Source organism: Pseudophryne corroboree, chromosome 6 (assembly GCF_028390025.1).
Source record: "Pseudophryne corroboree isolate aPseCor3 chromosome 6, aPseCor3.hap2, whole genome shotgun sequence".
Lineage (NCBI taxonomy): Eukaryota > Metazoa > Chordata > Amphibia > Anura > Myobatrachidae > Pseudophryne > Pseudophryne corroboree.
Genome location: NC_086449.1, coordinates 242,115,606 through 242,139,265, shown reverse-complemented (window position 1 = coordinate 242,139,265; position 23,660 = coordinate 242,115,606). Strand labels below are relative to the sequence as shown.

The 23,660-nt window shown below is 48.9% G+C and overlaps 1 protein-coding gene across 1 annotated transcript; it reads left to right on the top strand.

The window, feature by feature from the left end:
- The first annotated feature begins 5,125 nt into the window (after positions 1–5,125).
- On the top strand, positions 5,126–9,558 carry LOC134931924 (uncharacterized). The gene is made up of 2 exons (XM_063925804.1): positions 5,126–5,507; positions 8,061–9,558. The coding sequence occupies exons 1-2, from the start codon at positions 5,438–5,440 to the stop codon at positions 8,966–8,968; spliced, it is 978 nt and encodes a 325-aa protein (XP_063781874.1). The 5' UTR covers positions 5,126–5,437; the 3' UTR covers positions 8,969–9,558.
- Positions 9,559–23,660: the final 14,102 nt, after the last annotated feature.

Below are 23,660 nucleotides of genomic sequence, written 5' to 3'. Positions count from 1 at the left end.
AGTCATGTGGCAGACCCTGTCACTGAAATGATGGGTTGGTTAAAGTGTGCATGTCCTGTTTATACAACATAAGGGTGGGTGGGAGGGCCCAAGGACAATTCCATCTTGCACCTCTTTTTTCTTTCATTTTTATTTGCGTCATGTGCTGTTTGGGGAGTGTTTTTTGGAAGGGCCATCCTGCGTGACACTGCAGTGCCACTCCTAGATGGGCCAGGTGTTTGTGTCGGCCACTAGGGTCGCTTATCTTACTCACACAGCTACCTCATTGCGCCTCTTTTTTTCTTTGCGTCATGTGCTGTTTGGGGAGTGTTTTTTGGAAGGGCCATCCTGCGTGACACTGCAGTGCCACTCCTAGATGGGCCAGGTGTTTGTGTCGGCCACTAGGGTCGCTTATCTTACTCACACAGCTACCTCATTGCGCCTCTTTTTTTCTTCTTTGCGTCATGTGCTGTTTGGGGAGTGTTTTTTGGAAGGGCCATCCTGCGTGACACTGCAGTGCCACTCCTAGATGGGCCAGGTGTTTGTGTCGGCCACTAGGGTCGCTTATCTTACTCACACAGCTACCTCATTGCGCCTCTTTTTTTCTTTGCGTCATGTGCTGTTTGGGGAGTGTTTTTTGGAAGGGCCATCCTGCGTGACACTGCAGTGCCACTCCTAGATGGGCCAGGTGTTTGTGTCGGCCACTAGGGTCGCTTATCTTACTCACACAGCTACCTCATTGCGCCTCTTTTTTTCTTTGCGTCATGTGCTGTTTGGGGAGTGTTTTTTGGAAGGGCCATCCTGCGTGACACTGCAGTGCCACTCCTAGATGGGCCAGGTGTTTGTGTCGGCCACTAGGGTCGCTTATCTTACTCACACAGCTACCTCATTGCGCCTCTTTTTTTCTTTGCATCATGTGCTGTTTGGGGAGTGTTTTTTGGAAGGGCCATCCTGCGTGACACTGCAGTGCCACTCCTAGATGGGCCAGGTGTTTGTGTCGGCCACTAGGGTCGCTTATCTTACTCACACAGCTACCTCATTGCGCATCTTTTTTTCTTCTTTGCGTCATGTGCTGTTTGGGGAGTGTTTTTTGGAAGGGCCATCCTGCGTGACACTGCAGTGCCACTCCTAGATGGGCCAGGTGTTTGTGTCGGCCACTAGGGTCGCTTACCTTACTCACACAGCTACCTCATTGCGCCTCTTTTTTTCTTTGCGTCATGTGCTGTTTGGGGAGTGTTTTTTGGAAGGGCCATCCTGCGTGACACTGCAGTGCCACTCCTAGATGGGCCAGGTGTTTGTGTCGGCCACTAGGGTCGCTTATCTTACTCACACAGCTACCTCATTGCGCCTCTTTTTTTCTTTGCGTCATGTGCTGTTTGGGGAGTGTTTTTTGGAAGGGCCATCCTGCATGACACTGCAGTGCCACTCCTAGATGGGCCAGGTGTTTGTGTCGGCCACTAGGGTCGCTTATCTTACTCACACAGCTACCTCATTGCGCCTCTTTTTTTCTTTGCGTCATGTGCTGTTTGGGGAGTGTTTTTTGGAAGGGCCATCCTGCGTGACACTGCAGTGCCACTCCTAGATGGGCCAGGTGTTTGTGTCGGCCACTAGGGTCGCTTATCTTACTCACACAGCTACCTCATTGCGCCTCTTTTTTTCTTCTTTGCGTCATGTGCTGTTTGGGGAGTGTTTTTTGGAAGGGCCATCCTGCGTGACACTGCAGTGCCACTCCTAGATGGGCCAGGTGTTTGTGTCGGCCACTAGGGTCGCTTATCTTACTCACACAGCTACCTCATTGCGCCTTTTTTTTTCTTCTTTGCGTCATGTGCTGTTTGGGGAGTGTTTTTTGGAAGGGCCATCCTGCGTGACACTGCAGTGCCACTCCTAGATGGGCCAGGTGTTTGTGTCGGCCACTAGGGTCGCTTATCTTACTCACACAGCTACCTCATTGCGCCTCTTTTTTTCTTTGCGTCATGTGCTGTTTGGGGAGTGTTTTTTGGAAGGGCCATCCTGCGTGACACTGCAGTGCCACTCCTAGATGGGCCAGGTGTTTGTGTCGGCCACTAGGGTCGCTTATCTAACTCACACAGCTACCTCATTGCGCCTCTTTTTTTCTTTGCGTCATGTGCTGTTTGGGGAGTGTTTTTTGGAAGGGCCATCCTGCATGACACTGCAGTGCCACTCCTAGATGGGCCAGGTGTTTGTGTCGGCCACTAGGGTCGCTTATCTTACTCACACAGCTACCTCATTGCGCCTCTTTTTTTCTTTGCGTCATGTGCTGTTTGGGGAGTGTTTTTTGGAAGGGCCATCCTGCGTGACACTGCAGTGCCACTCCTAGATGGGCCAGGTGTTTGTGTCGGCCACTAGGGTCGCTTATCTTACTCACACAGCTACCTCATTGCGCCTCTTTTTTTCTTCTTTGCGTCATGTGCTGTTTGGGGAGTGTTTTTTGGAAGGGCCATCCTGCGTGACACTGCAGTGCCACTCCTAGATGGGCCAGGTGTTTGTGTCGGCCACTAGGGTCGCTTATCTTACTCACACAGCTACCTCATTGCGCCTTTTTTTTTCTTCTTTGCGTCATGTGCTGTTTGGGGAGTGTTTTTTGGAAGGGCCATCCTGCGTGACACTGCAGTGCCACTCCTGGATGGGCCAGGTGTTTGTGTCGGCCACTAGGGTCGCTTATCTTACTCACACAGCTACCTCATTGCGCCTCTTTTTTTCTTTGCGTCATGTGCTGTTTGGGGAGTGTTTTTTGGAAGGGCCATCCTGCGTGACACTGCAGTGCCACTCCTAGATGGGCCAGATGTTTGTGTCGGCCACTAGGGTCGCTTATCTTACTCACACAGCTACCTCATTGCGCCTCTTTTTTTCTTTGCGTCATGTGCTGTTTGGGGAGGGTTTTTTGGAAGGGCCATCCTGCGTGACACTGCAGTGCCACTCCTAGATGGGCCAGGTGTTTGTGTCGGCCACTAGGGTCGCTTAGCTTAGTCATCCAGTGACCTCGGTGCAAATTTTAGGACTAAAAATAATATTGTGAGGTGTGAGGTATTCAGAATAGACTGAAAATGAGTGGAAATTATGGTTTTTGAGGTTAATAATACTTTGGGATCAAAATGACCCCCAAATTCTATGATTTAAGCTGTTTTTTAGTGTTTTTTGAAAAAAACACCCGAATCCAAAACACACCCGAATCCGACAAAAAAAATTCGGTGAGGTTTTGCCAAAACGCGGTCGAACCCAAAACACGGCCGCGGAACCGAACCCAAAACCAAAACACAAAACCCGAAAAATTTCAAGTGCACATCTCTACTAAGTTCCTGTGTGAATGAGAAATATCCTCTATACATCGCTATGTAAAAGGATGGTGCTATACAGTATAAATAAATGATAAGATTTAAGCGAGATTACTAAAGTCGAATGGATAAACCCTCAAAATAGGAACCCAATACCATTTGCGGTGAGGGGTGATTATATTTATGTTCCTTCCTTATATAAACAAATGCACTGTATGTGACAAATTGTAGGTGTTATAGATCAGTCCATACTGTACAAGAAGCAAAGTAATCTATCTTAAATATGCATTCTTGCTGAGTAACACAATAGTGATACCAGTTATTATTAAAGAAGGTATGCTTATGTATAAGTCATACTTACCTACTCTCCCGGAAAGACCGCGTGGGGAGCATAATGCGACCACAGCGGCATAAACGCACCGTCCAGGGCCTCCGCAGCGCCGCTCGAGGCACCGCATGGCCTGTGAGGGGTTAATGTTTTCGGCTGGGAGGAACTCAGAGAGTGGGCCGGGGGGCCCATTGGCTGCAGCATGATAGGGGGCTGGCCTGTCATGCATATAGGCAGCCGGCAGGATACTTCCTGCCTCTCTTCAGCCTTTTCGTTAGGACTGCAAGTATCACCCTCCTTACATTTAACTAATCTCCTTATTCTCTGCTCACATCTCATTATTCTTTTTACATTTCCCTTCCTCTGATATTTAACCCCTCTTTCTGCTATTACTATCCTTATAATCTTTCTAATTTTGCTGTCCTCACTTCTCTTAGTATATCTCTTACTGTATCTCAGCTCTCCTCCCCTCAGGCATGGCCGCTAGACGCCCCACCCGCTCCGCTGGCCTCCCCGCCCGGCTCATGGACGCGTCTGCTGTCCAGCCGGCACGGGGAAGACAGGCTGCAGCGGCCGTACGGGAACCCCAGGGCGCGCGCGGCCGGGCTCAGCCGCCCGCCCGGGCTCCCCCGCGCGTGCGCTCTCCGTCCCCGCTGCTAGCCGCGGCGGGGAACGGAGCGCTGGGCGGCCGAAGAGGTACGCGGCAAAGAGCCAGGGATGGTGTCCTGCTATCCCTGAGCTCGCCGCTCGCTACACGCGGCTGCCCTGATCACGTGGGGCCGGGACAGAGCTCCCGGCCCGCAGATCAGCAGCCGCAGGCCAGCAATGAACACGTGGGAAGTGGGGGTCGGGAGGGGGGTCGTGCGGCTGCCAGACCTGCACAGGGCAGGCAGCGCGCGCGTGGCACTAGGAATACTGCCACTAGGGGGGCCCAGATGAGGCCTGTCCCCACTGTTCACCCCTCATCAAGTCAGGTCCAGCCCGCGCCCCCCCACGACAGGGAGGGGCGTCGCCCCCGCCCCGCTACTGCACACCCTCCTCTACCTATCTCCGCTAGGGAGGGGCCCATACGTCGGGGGCGTTCTGCGTCCGCCCGCGGCGGCGTGCCCCACCGGGCCTCTCCTGCCGGGGGTGCCCCTGTGGCGCCCCTCCCCTCCAGGATACCGCGTCTGGCTCGAGGCGCTGCGGCCGCCGTCCACGGCCATGCGCCTCCGACGGGGGTTCCTCACCCCAGGGGGCGGCGTGCGCAGTCGGGGGGTGTCCGTTCCGCACCTCCTCGCGGCCGGTCATCTCCTGCTAATGTGGATACGGAGGGGTCACATGCCTACATTGCGCCCCTCCCGCCAGTAGCGATGACTGTTCAGTTTCTCCTCCGGTGGCCAATACGCGAGATCGGAGAAGATCGCGGCGGGAGCAATTGGCGCGGGATTTCTCCCAGCGGGACGGCGATACCGTGACGCCCGACAGTGAGGGATCATCGGGGTCCTTGCTCCCAGCGGGGGGTTTACGATCCTCCCGTAGGGAACACGACCCGCGTGGCGGCTCTGAATTTCCTACGCAGGCCACGGCAGCGGCACCCTTGGTGGACCCCACTGTTCTGTCCGCCATTTGTGCGGCTGTTGTGTCGGCAGTGGCGCCCTTGTTATCCCCCGTACCCGGGGGACTTGGGCGGTCCCCCACTTCTTTGGCGGATAGCATTGCGCAGGCTCTTGCCCCGCTTCTGTCCTCTGGCGCGACCGTTCCCCCGCCTGCCCCGCTCCCGGCTGCGGCAAACTCGGTGGAGGAGCGGGAAAACCATGTCTCTTTTGTCCCCCCAGCCGCGGACGTCAGGAGAGAAATGGAGTCTGTCGGCGCTTCCGCGAGTCGACCAGTGGCCGTCGAGACGGACGGTGTTCCCTCTCGTGCAGGTGAGTCTTCATCGGACCCCGACTGGTCCCGGGGAAGCGCGGTTACACCCCTTAGCGGCTTAGGATCAGTTTCTCACTCCGGCTCCTCTAGTGCTGGCGGCAGGGTGCGTACGGTTTCTAGCAAGCGCAGCAGGCGCAGCCGCAGGCGTCGGTACACGGACTCTTCCCTTGCCTCCACGTCCTCGGAGGGCCTGTCCTCCTCTGATGGCGGACTGCACAGGGTTAAGCGCCGCAGACTACGCGAGCGTCGGTATTCAACCTCGTCCGCCTCCCAAGTCTCGGTGGAATCGGACACCGTGCACTGCGCTAATACGGCGGTGCAACGTGGTCTTAGGCCCCGGGTCCGGGATAGAATCCGCAAGGGCCAATATGTTAATATTTTCGCTCTCACTAGTGACGATAGAAAAGCCTTACTTTCCGCCAAGAAAAAGGGGCAGGGCAGCGAGGACGCTCTGCGCTCCTACCCGAATTGGGTACGCTGCATGTTGATATTTGCGGCATGTTACCTAGAGACCCGCCCGGACGAACATATGAACATAGTTCGATATCAATTCCTCATACATGTTCTGTACCACAAGTATAAAGGGTCGGCCTGGCGTCGTTATGATGAGGATTTTCGCCGAAAACAACACAGGCGGCAGATCTATAACTTCGGCAAGAAGGATGTGGAACTGTGCTCGGAACTGACCCAGGGTTCGGCCGGCGCTGAGGAGAGCGGCACAGCGAGGAGATGGGCTAAGCGTCCCACCCCTCGTTCTGCCGGCTTTCGCGGCGGTTCAGGGCGCGCGGGGCATGGAAAATGCTTCGCTTTTAATAATGCACAATGCGACTTAGGTAGCCGCTGTCGTTTTCGTCACTCCTGTATCCGATGTGGGGGGGGCCACGGGATTAAGGACTGTTCCAGTCCTGGGGTCGGAGGTGCGTCCGGTCCTCAGACCCGGCAGAGCCGCGCGCCCGCGGCCTCTGGCGTTGGCCACAGCCCCCACCCCAATTAGGCTTCGGGCACTCCTTCCCTGGCTGCGACGGTACCCGCGCCCGGCTGACGCCCATTTCCTACACTCGGGATTCGCGTCGGGCTTCCCTTTACCTATACATGGGCGTGTGGGCCCCGGGACGGGCACGAACCTGCGCTCGGCCAGGGAATTTCCGGAAGTGCTCCGCCAGAAGGTCGAGGCCGAGGTGTCGCTAGGTAGGATGGTGGGCCCTTTCCGGGAACCCCCCTTGCCGGACCTCGTATTGTCCCCCGTTGGCATAGTTCCCAAAAAGACCATGGGAAAATTTCGCCTTATCCAGCATCTGTCCTGCCCTCCAGGGTCGTCGGTTAATGATGCCATCCCCCCGGATCAGTGTAGGGTTGTTTATCTATCCTTTGACTCAGCCATCGACACCATCCGGTCCTTTGGTCCTGGGGCAATGATGTGTAAATTGGACATCCAGTCAGCGTTCCGCCTCCTCCCGCTGCACCCGTCCGCCTTTCGGTTTATGGGTTTTCAGCTGGACGATGGTTTTTACATCGATCGGTGCCTCCCTATGGGGTGTTCCATCTCTTGCGCCTACTTCGAGCGTTTCAGTTCTTTCCTCCACTGGTGTCTCCAGCAGGAGACGGGCGAACGGGGCATTTCGCACTACTTAGACGATTTCCTTTTTATCGGCCCTTCAGATTCGGATCGCTGCCTCCTTTTGCTGCAGGGGGCTCTCGCCCTCTTCGCGCACTTTGGTGTTCCGGTGGCACCTGAGAAGACGGAGGGTCCCTCCGCCTCCTTGGTTTACCTCGGGATTCAGATTGATACGGTCGGTGGTTTGTGTATGCTCCCCGCGGACAAGGTGTTGCGTTTGCACGATGGTATCCTATATGCGCTGGCGGCGGGCAAGCTCACGCTCAAACAGGCTCAATCCTTATTGGGCCTGTTTAACTTTGCTTGCAAGGTGATACCCATGGGTAGAGTCTTCTGTAGAAAATTGGAACGGGCTACCGTGGGGGTTAGACGCCCACATCATTTTCTTCGATTGTCTCTTGAAATCCGAAGGGATTTGCGCATTTGGGACGAATTTCTTATTCGTTTCAACGGCATCTGTATTTGGCAGGAGGCGGCTGTGTCTAGCCCAGCCCTGGAGCTTTTCACGGACGCCTCTGGCGGTTACGGGTTCGGAGCTTATTTTGCAGGCCGTTGGTGCGCGCGTCCCTGGCCTCGGGCCTGGCTTAGCGGGGGCCTTACGTCAAATATGCTGTTGCTGGAAATATTTCCCATTTTAGTCGCTCTGGAATTGTGGTGCGCGGCCCTGCGGAACAAACAGGTTATCTTCTGGTGCGACAATTTGGGCGTGGTCTTTGCCATAAACCGGCAAAAATCCACTTCCTTGCCGGTTCTGCGGGTCCTTGCACAGATAGTCTTGCTCTGCTTGGTGAACAACATTACGGTGCGAGCAAAACATGTCCCTGGCGTGCGTAACGAAATTGCGGATGCCCTGTCGCGCGGCGATTGGCAGCGGTTTCGGCGCTTGGCTCCTGCAGCGCTACTCCATGGGGAATTATGTCCTGCTTATGTGTGGCAGGTCATCCACCCGGATTGGAGGAGTTAGCACACAGATCGTTGGCCCCTGCTACGTTTGCGGCCTATCGTACCGCCTGGGAACGGTGGAGTCGCTTCCTCCTGGAGCGAGGCCAGAGTGGTAAGACCTCTCACACTTTACTCTTAGAATATATCTGGATGCTGTACTCCGACGGGATTTCGCGGGCGTCTGTTAACAGGATTCTGGCGGGTATATCATACTTTCTGCAGCTGCGGGGGGAAGCGGATTTTACGAAGTCCTTTTTCCTCCGGCGGGTGTTGAAAGGTTGGGCACGGGCGTCCCCGCCCCTCCCAGATACTCGTCTGCCGATCACTGGGGCTTTGCTGCGGCGGATTTTGGGATCCCTCCGGAGTATTTGCTCCTCGGGATACGAAGTTCGCCTCTTCATGGCGGCCTTTACGATGGCCTTCCACGGCGCGTTCAGGGTGGGCGAGCTGGTGGCCGTCTCTCGGACTTCTGCCTCGCCCATGCTGGCGGCCCACGTCGTCATACGTCCCGACGGTTTGTGGTGCAGGATTCAGCGCTCCAAGACTGACGTAGCCGGCAGGGGGCAGTGGGTTCGAATGGGCCGGGCCAGTTCGCGGGGCATTTGTCCGGTTTCCGCGGCCCTGGCTTATTCGTCCCTTCGGCCTCCAACGCCCACTGGGTGGCTCGTCCATAGCGATGGGTCCCCGTTGACCAGATATCAATTCCGGTCGGTTTTGGGGCGTTGTATCTTGTACCTGGGTCTATCTCCGGCCGACTATGGGACTCACTCTTTCCGCATCGGCGCGGCTTCAGCAGCTGCTGCGGCGGGTTGGTCCGAAGTCGAAGTCCGGGCACTGGGTAGGTGGAGGTCTGGTGCAGTCAGACGCTATATCAGGCCTTTTCCTCCCAGTGCACCCATTTGAGGACTAGCCGCTCGTCGCAACTGCATTTTGCGGTTGTGGGGGCCTTGAGGAATTTTTGTTTTATCGTTGGTTTTACTACGGCTTTTGCCGGCTAACGAAGTTTCGTTTTTGCCTCAAGTCAAATTGGGTGGCCCAACCCCCCCCCACCCCTTTCCACTCCCCGTTAGGGACGTAGATAGGTTCCCCATTTAGCAATGCCGTATTTTATGTAATTTCTGACCTTCATTACACCCTTCTTTTACAGGACGGCGGTTAGATCCGCGCTTTATATGGTTCGTGGGCCATTCGTACATCTATTGGCTGTCCGTGTCGGCTCTGGCCTACGACACAACCCGTTTTCCTGAACTGCGGGCCGTGCGCTGGTTGGGGCGTAGAGGCCTCCGCTGGGACGGCCTGCGGGACTGGCTTAGGGCGGCAGTTGGCCGTTTTGGGTATCCGCTGTTCTTGGTGGTACATCTCGGGGGCAATGATTTGGTACACCGCACGGGCCTTGACATTCGCCTCGTGATCCGGCGCCAGCTGCTGGCACTTATGGCTGAGTGGCCGTTTTGCCTGATCCTCTGGTCGGACATGGTCCCCCGGCGATCTTGGCGTGCATGGCGATCTTCTGGGATGACTTTATGCACGTCCTTCGGTCCCCTTCGGTAGTTGTTTAGGTAACATTAGTTAAGGTTTAGTCGTTCATTAGTGTCTAGTTAGTTTTGTCGGTTTTTTAGCCCCTCCTCTAGTTAGTTGTTAGTTCGGTGGCGGCGGCAGGTTGGTAACCTGGCAGTTGGCCGGTTTAGGAACGGTTACTTAATTTTTAACCATGACTTCAAGGTGAGAAGTTGGGGTGTGTTTTAGAAACATTTTCTTAGTCGTTTGAATTAGTTTCCAGGCATCACTTTACCAAGTGGAGCCCATTAAGTGGTAAAAACATATGTGGATGGCGGGGCTGGTGGCCCGAATTTTTTACCTCATAGGGGCGGAGCGTACCTCCGTCCCTACAACTGTTGGTGGGCAGGGGTAGTGGCAGAAGGTCGACCCCTGTCCTTGGATTTTTGAATTTTTAATGTCCAGGATGCAGGCAGGAGGCCGATCCCGGAACATTGGGGGCAGAAGGCTCCCTCACACATATGTTTTTATTGCTTATTTTTTATGTATTACAATGTTTTTTCACCCATGCTACTTTATTATGTTAACCGTTCTTCTCCCCGCCACCTTAGTTAGAGAGGGAAGTCTACATTTTAGTTTTAGCATTTAATAGGCCTTCCTCTCAGTCAGAAAATAAAAGCTGACCCCTTTCACGCCAATTACAGTTGTGGTGTTTTTATTTCATAGAATAGGTGTGCTTGAGTGGTGAGTGGATGCATCTGACGTGTGGGGTTTAAGACCGCGTAGGGAGCATAATGCGACCACAGCGGCATAAACGCACCGTCCAGGGCCTCCGCAGCGCCGCTCGAGGCACCGCATGGCCTGTGAGGGGTTAATGTTTTCGGCTGGGAGGAACTCAGAGAGTGGGCCGGGGGGCCCATTGGCTGCAGCATGATAGGGGGCTGGCCTGTCATGCATATAGGCAGCCGGCAGGATACTTCCTGCCTCTCTTCAGCCTTTTCGTTACCCACCCTCCCTCCCTGGGGACTTGTTTTTCTGCTTTGCAGCTGTGTTCATTGTGTCGGCTTTGGGGTGGCCGGTTTAGGAACGGTTACTTAATTTTTAACCATGACTTCAAGGTGAGAAGTTGGGGTGTGTTTTAGAAACATTTTCTTAGTCGTTTGAATTAGTTTCCGGGCATCACTTTACCAAGTGGAGCCCATTAAGTGGTTAAAACATATGTGGATGGCGGGGCTGGTGGCCCGAATTTTTTACCTCATAGGGGCGGAGCGTACCTCCGTCCCTACAACTGTTGGTGGGCAGGGGTAGTGGCAGAAGGTCGACCCCTGTCCTTGGATTTTTGAATTTTTAATGTCCAGGATGCAGGCAGGAGGCCGATCCCGGAACATTGGGGGCAGAAGGCTCCCTCACACATATGTTTTTATTGCTTATTTTTTATGTATTACAATGTTTTTTCACCCATGTTACTTTATTATGTTAACCGTTCTTCTCCCCGCCACCTTAGTTAGAGAGGGAAGTCTACATTTTAGTTTTAGCATTTAATAGGCCTTCCTCTCAGTCAGAAAATAAAAGCTGACCCCTTTCACGCCAATTACAGTTGTGGTGTTTTTATTTCATAGAATAGGTGTGCTTGAGTGGTGAGTGGATGCATCTGACGTGTGGGGTTTATGACCGGGAGGATCCCGAAAATCAGGTAGCACTACCGGCCACCCGGAAAAGTGGGCATGTCTACCGCAAGTTGCTTGCACCCCGCCACCCTCCCCCCTTTCCGCAGATGCCTGTACCCGCCATCACCGAGTGAAAGTGGGCGGGGTGATGATGCAATTTGCGGTGAATCATGTAATCGTAGCTTCGCTCCCCGCTTTGCAATGCTAGTAATGTGGACATAGTCGGGAGCATGGCCACGATCGCATCTCCACGCACTCGGACCACACTCGGATGATGAGACCCGCCCCCTGGTGAGCCGGGAGGAGCTGCCAGAAAGTCAGCAAGTATGGTAATCATGCATACGTACGCTGACCATACTTATGCATGAATGCTCAATAACAAAGAACAATTCCATACAACACATTGGAAATATTAAGGCGACATAGGGCCTGATTAATTAAGTATTGCAAATGCAAAGCTGCTTACATTCTTTACCAATGCAAATGCAGGAGGAGGTGCATACCACCGCTTCCCTGAATTTGCGATGCAATCGCATATCAGATGAACATCGCAAATATTTTTCGCGATGTTCATCTGCAACGGCAGATGGCTTACTCAGGCTTGCCATCGCAGTGCGACTTGTGGGGCCAAGAAAAATGGTGGCGTTTTCTCCCCATTTTCCTAAACGCTAGCTGCCCCCGCCCCTATCCCTCCCTGCAAACACCTCTGCCTGTCAGTCAGGCAGAAGCGTTCGCATATCTTTGCAGCGACCGCAGGACCTGTTCTGCAGATGCGCAGAACAGGTCCTGCGCATGTACAGTTTCTCCACCATCGGGAAACTGCACATAATCGGGCCCTTAGTTCAGAAGGTATGCAGCCAGAATATGTAGACATTCACAATGTAATACGTAGCTAAAATGTCAACATCATTAATGTCAACACCTGCAAAATGTCGACACTGACAAAATGTTAACCTTGAAAGATGTCAACATCATAATGTTGACATTTCCATTGGGGTTATGATTAGCATCAGGTGTGGAGTCATACTAAGGACCTGATTCATGGTGGACACAATGTTGATGTTGAACTCAGTGGAGTGATGTTTTACTACTGGTCATGTGACAGGTCGTAGTGAGGATTTTATTAGCAACATTTGTATATTTTCACACAGTTGCTTCATAAAGGTGAGTACACACTGGCTGATATATCAGCCGTTCTCTTGAACGGCCGATATATCGCGGGTCTGTCGGCCAGTGTGTACGGGCGATATGTCTGTGAACTCCGTCATTCACAGACATATTGCGTCGGCCTCCACAGCACAGCCAACGGCCAATATATCTACCGATATATTGGCAGGTCGCTGTGTGTGTATGGGCTGTCGGCCGACCGCCCGTACACATGCTGCGGCAGCCGACGGTGATTGACAGCTGAACTTGCCCAGTTCATGATGTCAGTCCCTGATGGATCGGGCAGTGTGTATGCTCAACACACTGCCCGATCCGTCCATAGATATATCTGCCGATCAATTGATCGGCAGATATATCTATCAGTGGGTACCCACCTTATGGGACCATAGCTGCAAAGGCATTTGTGTCCATCCATGACTCAGGCCCTGGCTGGTGGCGGGGACCAGGGCAGCTCGTAATACGACAGGGACTAGGCCGCACAGCCAGCGGTAGCCCTCTCTTCCACCGAGGTAGGAGCCACAATGATTATTATCCAGAAATCATCCAGGGTAGTGATGGTCAACAATCCTCCATGTCCCTACAAGAGAGGCACAGGTGCTGCCAGGACAGTACCTCATATGTGCACTGAAGAGTATTAGTATTAGTACTGGTGGCATGTTTTCTTTCTAGTATATATACATTTATATGAGAACTTATAATTTATTTTTTTGTATATTTTGTATATTAAATGGTGGTTTAAAATAAACTATAAATTATAAGGGGATTGCAATTTGCTGACTTGTACAAGAGCATTCAGTCTTTGGCTTTTATCTTCTGTTTAATAGTAAATTTATCCATGTATTATTATTAATAGTAGTACCATATATATTTAGTTTATTAAAGTAAATTTATTTGCCAATAATTGAAATGAAATTATTCTAAAAATATATTTGATTAAATAAAATTTAGAGATGTGCGGGTTCGGTTTTACTCGGATTTACTCGGGTATTTCGGGTTTTGCTTATTGGCTATCCAAAACACGTGACATCCGTGATCCAATAAGATGCCGTTTCGAGACCCGAGTAAATCCGAGTAAAACCGAACCCGCTCATCTCTAAATAAAATGTCTCTTATTTTCATTTTATTTCCATTTCTTACCTTCGTCCATACAGCAGTGAGTATAAGAAAATGTATGAACCCTGAACCACCAATGTGTCAGCTTAAGGTCAGGTCACTTGGGCTCTTTTGTAAACTATTTCCAAGCATGCTCACTTTCCCAAGCCTGTCTCAGTCCCCGTTACGTGTGTGTGCCTCTGACTGCTTAGAAGTGTGACCACTTCACACCTCGCACCCATGTTGACACAAGTGCCTAAAAACCTGTCCTCCTGGCAGCCAAATGTGTTAACCTGGGAATCGCTTCATTAAACAGTATATCTATTCTAAACTACTTTTCCAGACTATAGCCAGTATGACTATGAACTATTCGTTATTAATATGGAACTATTCATCTTTCAAGACCTAATGTGAAAGTAGCATTCAATGTGAATTATTAATATTTATTACCAGTTATTTATATAGTGCACACATATTCCACAGCGCTTTACAGAGAATCTTTGGCTATTCACATCAGTCCCTGCCCCAGTGGAGCTTACAATCTATATTCCCTACCACATGTACACACATACACGCTAAGGTTAATTTGTAGGGAGCCAATTAACCTACCAGTATATTTTTGGATTACTCGGAGGAAACCAACACAAGCAGAGGGAGAATATATAAACTCAACACAGTTAGGGCCATGGTGGGAATTGAACCCATAACCTCAGTGCTGTGAGGCAGTAATGCTAACCATTACACCGCATGTGCTGCCCGTAATTCAGTTAAGTGTTTTAAAACGTGCTTTATTTCTTAAAAGGATGATCTCTATACTGTCTAACTAAATCAATATATTTTTTTTTACATAATCAAATATATTTGTGATAATACACTTCTATGTGCATCATTACAGAACATGTTGGGTTAATGTATTATTATTATTTTTTTTATATACCAATAATAATATTTATTATTATTATTATTATTTAATAATAGCATTTAAGGAGAGGGCCATCAAAGTATAATACAAAATCTGAGCAACTACCACAAATGGGTCATGTTTTGGGGTGGTCTTCTGTATGCCAAATGTCGGGATCCCGGCGCACAGTATACCGGCGCCGGAATCCCGACACCCGGCATACTGACAACTATTCTCCCTCGTGGGGGTCCATGACCCCCCTGGAGGGAGAATAAAATAGTGTGGCGCGCGTAGTGCGCCACCGTGCCCGCAGCGTGGCAAACGCAGCAAGCTCGCAAGGGGCTCCTTTGCGCTCGCCACGCTGTCGGTATGCTGGCGGTCGGGCTCCCGGCGCCGGTATGCTGGTCGCCAGGAGCCCGAGTGCCGGCATACCGTACTACACCCCATGTTTTGTGTGTTACCTTACTCATAAACAGGTGACTTTGTCTATTTGACTCACACAGCAAACACTCAGGACATAAATTGTTGGTGGTATCTGATGACAGATTCCAGAAACTCTATTCTAAAGTGTAAACCTTTCAGATCAGTGTATTCTAAACTAAATTGTTAGGGCTTTTTTGTACATGTTGCTACTTTGTTGACCTTCCCCAGTAAAATACAGCTCCGTGGAACATATTATCATTATGTGGTGCTGTAGATCATACACAAGGGGTGAATGTTTGAATACACTTAGTTAAAGTATGAAGGGCCCCATTTAACAATGCAACATAAGCACCCACAAAGTCATCTAATGATGAAATGTGTTTAGGGCGGGACTAACAGACGCTGACATAGTATAGTTACGGAGACCGGAAACGAGACCAGACACGCAGTGCGGACGACGGTTGTGCCAATGGCTGTGGATGGACTATGGAGTTCAGTTTTAAAAGAAGCGCTATTGTGATACCTTGCTATATCACATGTTCTTATGTGAGCATTTTATCTGTAGAAGTAAAAGTCAAAGTTTTTAAACGTACTTCAACATTGTGTGTGAGTGTGTGTGTGTGTGTGTGTGTGTGTGTGTGTGTGTGTGTGTGTGTGTGTTAAACATACATTGCTGGCTACATAACAGATATTTTTGTTATTCTTTGTAGTTTTTTATGTACATCTTGGTCACTTGTGAAATTAATACAATATACAGTAAAGCCTCACTGATATAATGGTTTCCAGTGATTCAGTTGGTTCAGGCCACAAAATGACTGCCACCACAGTGTGTAGCTAATGGGTGCTACTCTATCATGACCTCTCATCCAGTGTTGAACTCTTCAACATTATTTTCCCAAATAAAATGGCTCTTCGCTGCCCCTTGACCTCTTCAGATGCCTCTGCTAGTGTGAAGATTTCTCACCTTGTATTTGGACAAGTGCCGAGACTCAGACATTTTCTGATTCTCCCTGTCAGTGCCCTCATCTCTATTAGTCATTGAGTGTGGGAACCGGACAGGTTGTCTAATATATTTACGTGTGACAGGCATTACAGGTATATAGCTATACCGAGGTGAACTTCTGTTGTGAAAGGTATTGCATCATTTCATAATTACCATACCTGTACCATGTTCACATTTTTACTAACTGGGAAAGGTCTCTCTATGAACAGCCTGAGAATCACCATCACCCATGATCTTTACCACATTCAGAGGGCCTGATACTGCCTATGTCAGACACAATGGAGAGATTTCTTTTCCTGAGTGATTGTGTCTGTCACACTGCGCATGCGTCCAGTTAGAGCTGTGATTGGGGCACACAGGAGACACATACAGTCTGCGGTGACAAGGAGGTGGCTTAGCAGACACACAGAGATGGTCCATCTTATGGGCATGTTATGGGAGTGTCGCAGGCATCACATGACGCTGATAGTGGTGGAATACAGAGACGCTCAACTGCTCACATAGGCGGCCATACTCTGATGGAGAAACAGTACCTGCCATAGGGCTGGTGCAAGTTTTGATGATGCACCGATGGTGTGACCGATGGTGTGTCTAAAGAAATAAGCCGTATTTCAGCATCTACGGGTGCACAACGTGGGTGTATCAGTCCTGGCACATTCGGACGCACGCTTGTACACTAGGGAAGGACTTTGTAGTGGCATTTGCATAAAGTCTCAGACAGGAAACCGCTAACAGATGCAGACATGGACGGGGATACATCCGACATAGCCCCCGAATCTCTATCTACTATGTCAAAGAATAAATGCAGATTAAATAAAATAATAATGATTTATGCTAAATTAGAAAATTCAATAATCAATGTGTATTTGTATAATGATTATTATTACCTTTATTATTATTAGTTATCTTTTATTTTTAAAGTGCAAATATATTGTATTTTATAGCATTGTACGTGATAAGTATAAATAGCATACATTACAATGACATTAGAGAGCTGCCCAAACTGGCAACAATCTAATTGAGGTGTAAAAAGGGGGACGTATTCATGTGACCGATTAAATCAAATAAACACTCGCCCCCCACCGGGACTCTGCTACTGGGACCCCGGCATCGGTATGCTGACCACCGGTCAGCCATACCACACCCGTGAAAAGGTATGGGAATAATGCTGGACATGCACTGTTCAATTATTGGCCCGTTCAGCCTATAATCATCTGATTGGGCTGTTGAACAGCGTGTTGCCGTGACCGAAGAGTAATTATCGGTCTGTCAGACATGTTCAAATCTTCCAGCATATCCGAACGATCCAATCCTTGGTCAGCCTCATCTGGTACTGTATGCGCTGCCACAGCGGCCTGCCTGCATTTCCCCTGTGCTATTACAGGGGAGGAACAGGAAAATGTTTCCTCCCCAGGGGAGAAACGCAGATACTATGGCTATACACTGTGCTATATCTCACTTTCGTGTATGGCCATGATATCTGATGGTGTCAGCATGTCAGATAAATGTCTCACAGGCCAATATTTACTAAAAATCCGAGTTTGTCAGATTTGTGTTTTTTTTTCTAAGTCCCAACACGGGAATTCACTAAGCACAAATCTCGGCAGTGTTTGGGCTATTCGTAATGGTTTGATTGGTTCTCATTGTTTGACCCGTAGCTTCTAGCTAAACCCTCCCCCCAGGCTCCTAGTTTAAAACCTCCTCCAACCGTCTAACCATCCTTCCCCCCCAGCATCGCAGCCCCATCCTCATTCAGGTGCAATCCATTGCGACAAAAAGATGGCGTCTGACTGAGAAGTCCGCCCAGTGTTCCAGGAACACAAACCCCTCTTTCCTGCACCAGTCTCTAAGCCACACATTTACCTCCCTAATCTCCCTCTGTCTCCCTGGACTAGCGCGTGGCACTGGTAATATTTTGGAGAATATTACCCTAGATGTCCTTGCCTTAAGTTTCTTGTCTAATTCCCTATAGTCTTTCTTAAGGACATCCCACCTAACACTAACTTTGTCGTTGGTGCCGACATGCACCAAGACTGCCGGGTCTTTACCAGCCCCTCCCAACAATCTGTCTACCCGGTCTGCGATGTGCCGTACCTGAGCACCCGGGAGACAACAGACCGTATGGTGATCACTGTCCCGGTAGTAGATTTCCCTGTCTGTCTTCCTGATAACAGAATCCCCTACCACCACAACTATCTTTTTTCCCTTCTGTACCGGAGGGACCGCTCCTCTGGTTGCTAGAGGGAACAGTCTCCTCCGGCTCCGTCATTTCCTCACTGCCATCCCCAGAATCCTCGTCCAGTCGGGCAAATTTATTGGGGTTTGGCAGATCGGTGGTGTCCTGTCTTTCCCTCTTCTTCTTTCTTCTAACCGTGACCCAGCTGTCTACCTGGTCATCCTCATCTACCAGTGTTCCCCCCTGCAACTCCTCCACTGTTCTATCTAAACTTTGCTCGAGATTGTGAATACTCCTCAGTCGCGTAACGGTCTGCTCTAGATCAGTCAACTGGGCTTCCAGGGCAGCCGTTCACCCACATCTCGCACAGATGTAACAGCAGTCGGACTGTTGTTCCAGGTGCGCATACATCATACACGATATGCACTGAGTGAGATTTTAATTACGGTACACAGAATTGCTCAGCAGCTTCCTTGTGGTTGTGCAGCTCAATACAAAGAGGAATCAGGCCCTGTGTCTGTACGTATTATTGTTTGTGTATTCCTTATTTCCTGCATTTACAGCCATAACATCATAACTGCATCAGTACAAACCAACAAATAGCTACTGTACATGTCACACATTTCCAGACTAGTAAATATATGTTCCTCCTATTATTTCCATGTACTGTCATGACTTAGCATAATAAATAATCAAATACTTTACTGCGTGTGTTTTGCTTGCTGGTATCTACATTAAGGAAATGTTACTGTTACTTAATATACAGTATATTGTACCTGTTGTATGGCTTGTTAGTAAATAAATACAGCGTCGGAGCGTTAGTACTTCCCTTAACTCATATGCAAATAAGGTTCACAGTTTTCACTTCCCACATAACTACTTACCATCTTGAGTGTCTTAAGGATAGGATAAAAAAAAAGATGACCCTAGGGCATGTATTTGTCTGTGCTAGAGTTAGTGGAGAACTGGAGATCATTTATCAAGAGCAAAAAGTCCACTGCACAGAGCAAAAGCAGCTTAAGTTTGTGCAAGTGCATCTAGATTTCCACCAAGCATGTATTTAGGTAAGAGTGTGATTAATTGTGGCTTTGTTTTATATAACACTATGGATTTTCCTGGTACCTCTTGGCTGGTGGAATAGTGTATTGTACAAAACAGATTATGTACTGCTCTGGAACTACAAGTCACTGCTGGCAGCCATTACTGCTTGGGCATGTAGAATTATGCCTGGCAAAGATTGCTGGAATTTTAAGTTCGGCAACAGTATCTACCCCTTTATTGACAATTCATTATTAGCCTGGTTCTATATACTCCAAAGGGTGCCAAGAAGAGCCTTATTGCAATTCAACACTAATATTCAATGAGGGTGTATGGTGGCTATGGAGGAGGCAACAACATTCCTTTTGCTGACTTGAAAAGCCTAGATTCCCCTTGCTGACAGAGCTGGGAGTGTGGCTCTCGCTGCATGGTGCTGGTGGCTAAAATTGTAGGTGGAATCCGACATTGCCTCCTTGCTTTAGCTATATCCAACCCAGACATGGTATAACTCCGACGGCAGATGTGTGTGTGTCTGGGGGGTAGGGGTTGCACCGGCAAAGGTTGCTGAGACAGGGAGAGGACATTGGTAGAGAATTATGGGGTCCACAGCTCAGGTCACTGAGTCTTGAGCCAGCAGTTTTGTAGACTGGGTCATGTGCTGCCTGCTATCTATTAGCCTTTGAAAACTTGTGATGAGGGCGATGGGAATGAAGTTCTGCCACTGCATTCCAGGCTTTAACACTGGTGATAGTTAAATTTAAGTGTGGTATGTTAGGTTGTCAGTTCTCATGTCAACATGCATTAGGTCAACATGAAAATGTCAACATGGTCTAAATGTTGGCATGCAGTATGTCAGCATGCTTAGCATGTCAATACTGACCTTGTTGACATTCATCATGTCTACATGGATAGCATGTCAACATGGTAGAATGTCGACATGTGACTCAGAGATCATTTACTTGTTCCCAGCGGCACTGGTGACTTCGGTATTGTCTAGCGGGTCCCAGTGGTCATATGTGCAGGACTTCTGGTGCAGACATCTGATGAGTGGTGGTTCCAATAAGTATTTTTCCCCTTCAACTAGTGCCTCACACTAACCGTCGGCATTCTGAGAATGTTGACATTACACGCGTAGACATTTTAAACATGTCAACATTCTAAGGATGTTGACATTATGAATGCCAACATGGTAACTTCCAAATAATTTAGGGCTGGGGTAATCATGTAAGGGCTTACTCTAAGTCCAATGCAAAGCAGCTGTATGTGCAAGCAAAATGTGCGCATTGTCACCATCCATTTCCCAACCCGAAAAGCCCAATGTCGCAGAAAGATGGATTTGGACAAGTTCTGTCCGCATCTGGGCGTGTGCTGTATGCTAAAACTCGCCGTTTGCGTCCATTCACAGAGATCTGTCTGACTCCGAATCAGTCCCGTAGTCGTCTCTTCAATGTAATTCTTATTTTTATTAATACAGCAGTAATCATCATCTTTTCCTATAGCTGCATCAGAGTTCATATACACAGACCTAGAGAGATAAAGTACCAACCAACCAGCTCCTAACTGTCACCGTACAGTCTGTATTCAAAAATGACAGGAGCTGACTGATAACTTGATCCAGCTGCATATTTACACTGGAACAGTGCCAATCGACATATGTACCAATAGGTATTACTGCATGTACGGTCTCTGAAAGTAGGCATCTCAAGCTTTGCACGTTCTGAAGCACGGATGAACACAAGGAATGAACATAAGATAGCTGCATTTTCATAAATTCATAGTCTTGGCTGTAACTAAGGTTGTATGAGCTGTGTTGCTGCCCAAGGCACATGGCTGAGGGTTGATCATGTTGTTCCTCCATTGGCATTGGTATTTGGCTTGCCGGGTGCCTATAAAGGCACCTTTGAGCCTTGAACCTGCAAGCCACCTTGTGTATCCGTAGGGCATGCCCAGCTCTCAGTTTCCAGGTTTCAGACCCACTTTGTATCAAGAGCAATGACCCTTGACATTTAGTAAACATTGATAGTTTGCTATCGATGATCACCAGGGAAGGTGGTTCATCAAAGTCTATCGACCATCGATGGCTGAATACCGATGGTAAAGCTGCTATGGGTTTATTATTTACACTTGTTTCTCATCCCTGGCCTTCTTCTCCTGGCACGTGTCTACATTTGTGCCACTCACTGATGGTTGAAACAAACATTGGTTTCCAGAGATGGTTTCCTGCTAGCAAGGAATATTACAGATAGTGCCATCAATGGAGACCGTTGATGATGAATCATTCAAAGTCCATCCCTACTGCTATGACAATGCTTTCAGCTGACTGTTTTACCTTTGCATCTCATATAAATTTAATCACAGTTTGGGGGATAGAGCGGTGTGGCACCCATCACCATTCTTCAAAACGGGGGTCGCGTCACAACCATTTTGAAGGCATAATGGGTCCAGGGTCTGTATCTGCGCAGACTTCATGGACCCTGGTGTCTGAATCCTACGGCCAGCCTGAATAAACTGTAGCTTACACAGGCTAGCCAGAGCCTGTAATCATTGCGACTTGTGACCTATGGACGCAATGGTGATCCAAGGCAATGGTGATCCTAATGCTAACAGGAGGCATCTATCTCCTACAGATGCCTCCCGCTGCATTAGAATTTTGATTAGACATAATTGCACAGCCGCTTCCTTGTGATTGTGTAATTCCATGCAAACATGAGTCAGGCCATATGTGCGTAGGATCAATACAAATGCAAATCAGCTGAGTAAAATTTGCCTATAATAAAGATCACTACTCAACATAAATGTATTTCTGCACAGATTTACCAGATTAGCCATTTAAAAGGTAAAAATGGCCATTTCAAAACTACACCTGCTGAACGGCACCATTACAATTAATAATTTTTGCAGCTGATTTTGATCAGTCGGCACTGTGTACTGCCTCAGGGGCACCCATAATTCCCAAAAGATCCTATTGAAATTGATGGAATCATCATCTTACATAGTAGAAAATGCAGGTGAAAGATGGCCGCTATTGACCTATGTGTACGGTCATCCTTCAACACACTAGCTAGTACACTAGTAGGCTGCAGCAAAGCCACAAGTCATCCAACTACAGGACTCGAACATCACATGGCTGGTTCTCAACCAATGTGACCAAACAATGATCCTATATAAGTCAACTGTTGTTATGCTGTCCAAAACATTAGTTCAACGGTAAATCCATCGAAAACTAATTATTGTCAGCAGCTTTATATAAAAGTGCTAGAAAAGTGATCCAACATTTGCAGAGTCACCTCGGCCTGCATCCTGCTCTGTCCCATCCTACCCCACTGCACAGAGTGGTCCTCCGCTGTCTATGGCTGGCCTGTCCCGTCCCTGCAGGGGGAGCCGTTGGGAGTGGGGGAGGCAGCATGCCACTTGCATAATTAAAAGGCCACAGTCTTACCAGCAGTGTCCCTGCACACCAACACAGCCCCCATGCTTAACTATTGCACATGTGTATTGCGTGCCACGTTCACACTCATACAATCGCCTTGGTTACTAACTTTGTCATCCTGCCTTGGAGCATTGCTCCTCTATGGTTGTTTTTCTCAGATGATCTTGCTCATTATGGAACACATAAGTGATGCACTCAATCTGTTTAATTATAGGTTTAATGATGAATCACAACATTTTTGGATGAAGATAAAATGTATAAATTTGCTTTAATATTAATTTACCCTTTTCAGTCATTGCTATCTTATTATTATAATCTAGTTAATTAGCATCATCTGACATACAGATGACTGTGACTGAAAAGTCTGAGTCAGACTGATATATATTGCCCATACAGTGTCATGCTCCTCTGATATTCTGATTTATATTAACCTAATCTCTTGATTCTGTTAAATGCTGTGTGCATAACGTGACTACAGGATACTTACTTTATTAAATATGCCCACTTTACTATGTCACTTCTTTGCAGAAGTTGCCATGTTAAGATGGAGTTGACTCTCTATCTTCGCAGACCAGGCGAAGCCAAGGGAAGCTGTAGGTCAGGCCTGGCCAACCTGTGGCTCTCCAGCTGTTGTAAAACTACAAGTCCCATCATGCTTTGCCACAGTTTTGCTATTACGGAAGGCTCAAACTGTGGCAGGGCATGCTGGGATGTGTAGTTTCACAACATCTGGAGAGCCACAGGTTGGCCAGGCCTGCTGTAGGTGCTCCCACGAAATAGAAAGTGGCTCCTCCCCACAGGAGTGGCATCCCCAATTTCTTACACTGGAAGTGTGGCCCTTGGTTGTAACATCATAGCCAAGGGCCACACACTCCCTACTGGCATACAGGGCATGTAAGAAGCTGCTGGTTGCTTTTCTTTTGTGTCAATGGTCAGTGCTCCATGTGGGAGCATCACAGTGGCATTACAATAACTGGATGAGTGACATTATGCCACTCATTCAGTGTTTTAGATGTTCCCTAACCATTGGTTCTCTAGGTTTGTTTGATGCATACTTGTCTACTGTATGTTTCATGTTATGTAAAGAAAATCCACACCAGACACAACTGTACAAAAGTATATATCACCATCACCAGGGATGTCAGAACATTTCTCAGTTTGGGCCTTTTAGCTTACACTGTAAGCCTAATAGCCACCTTAG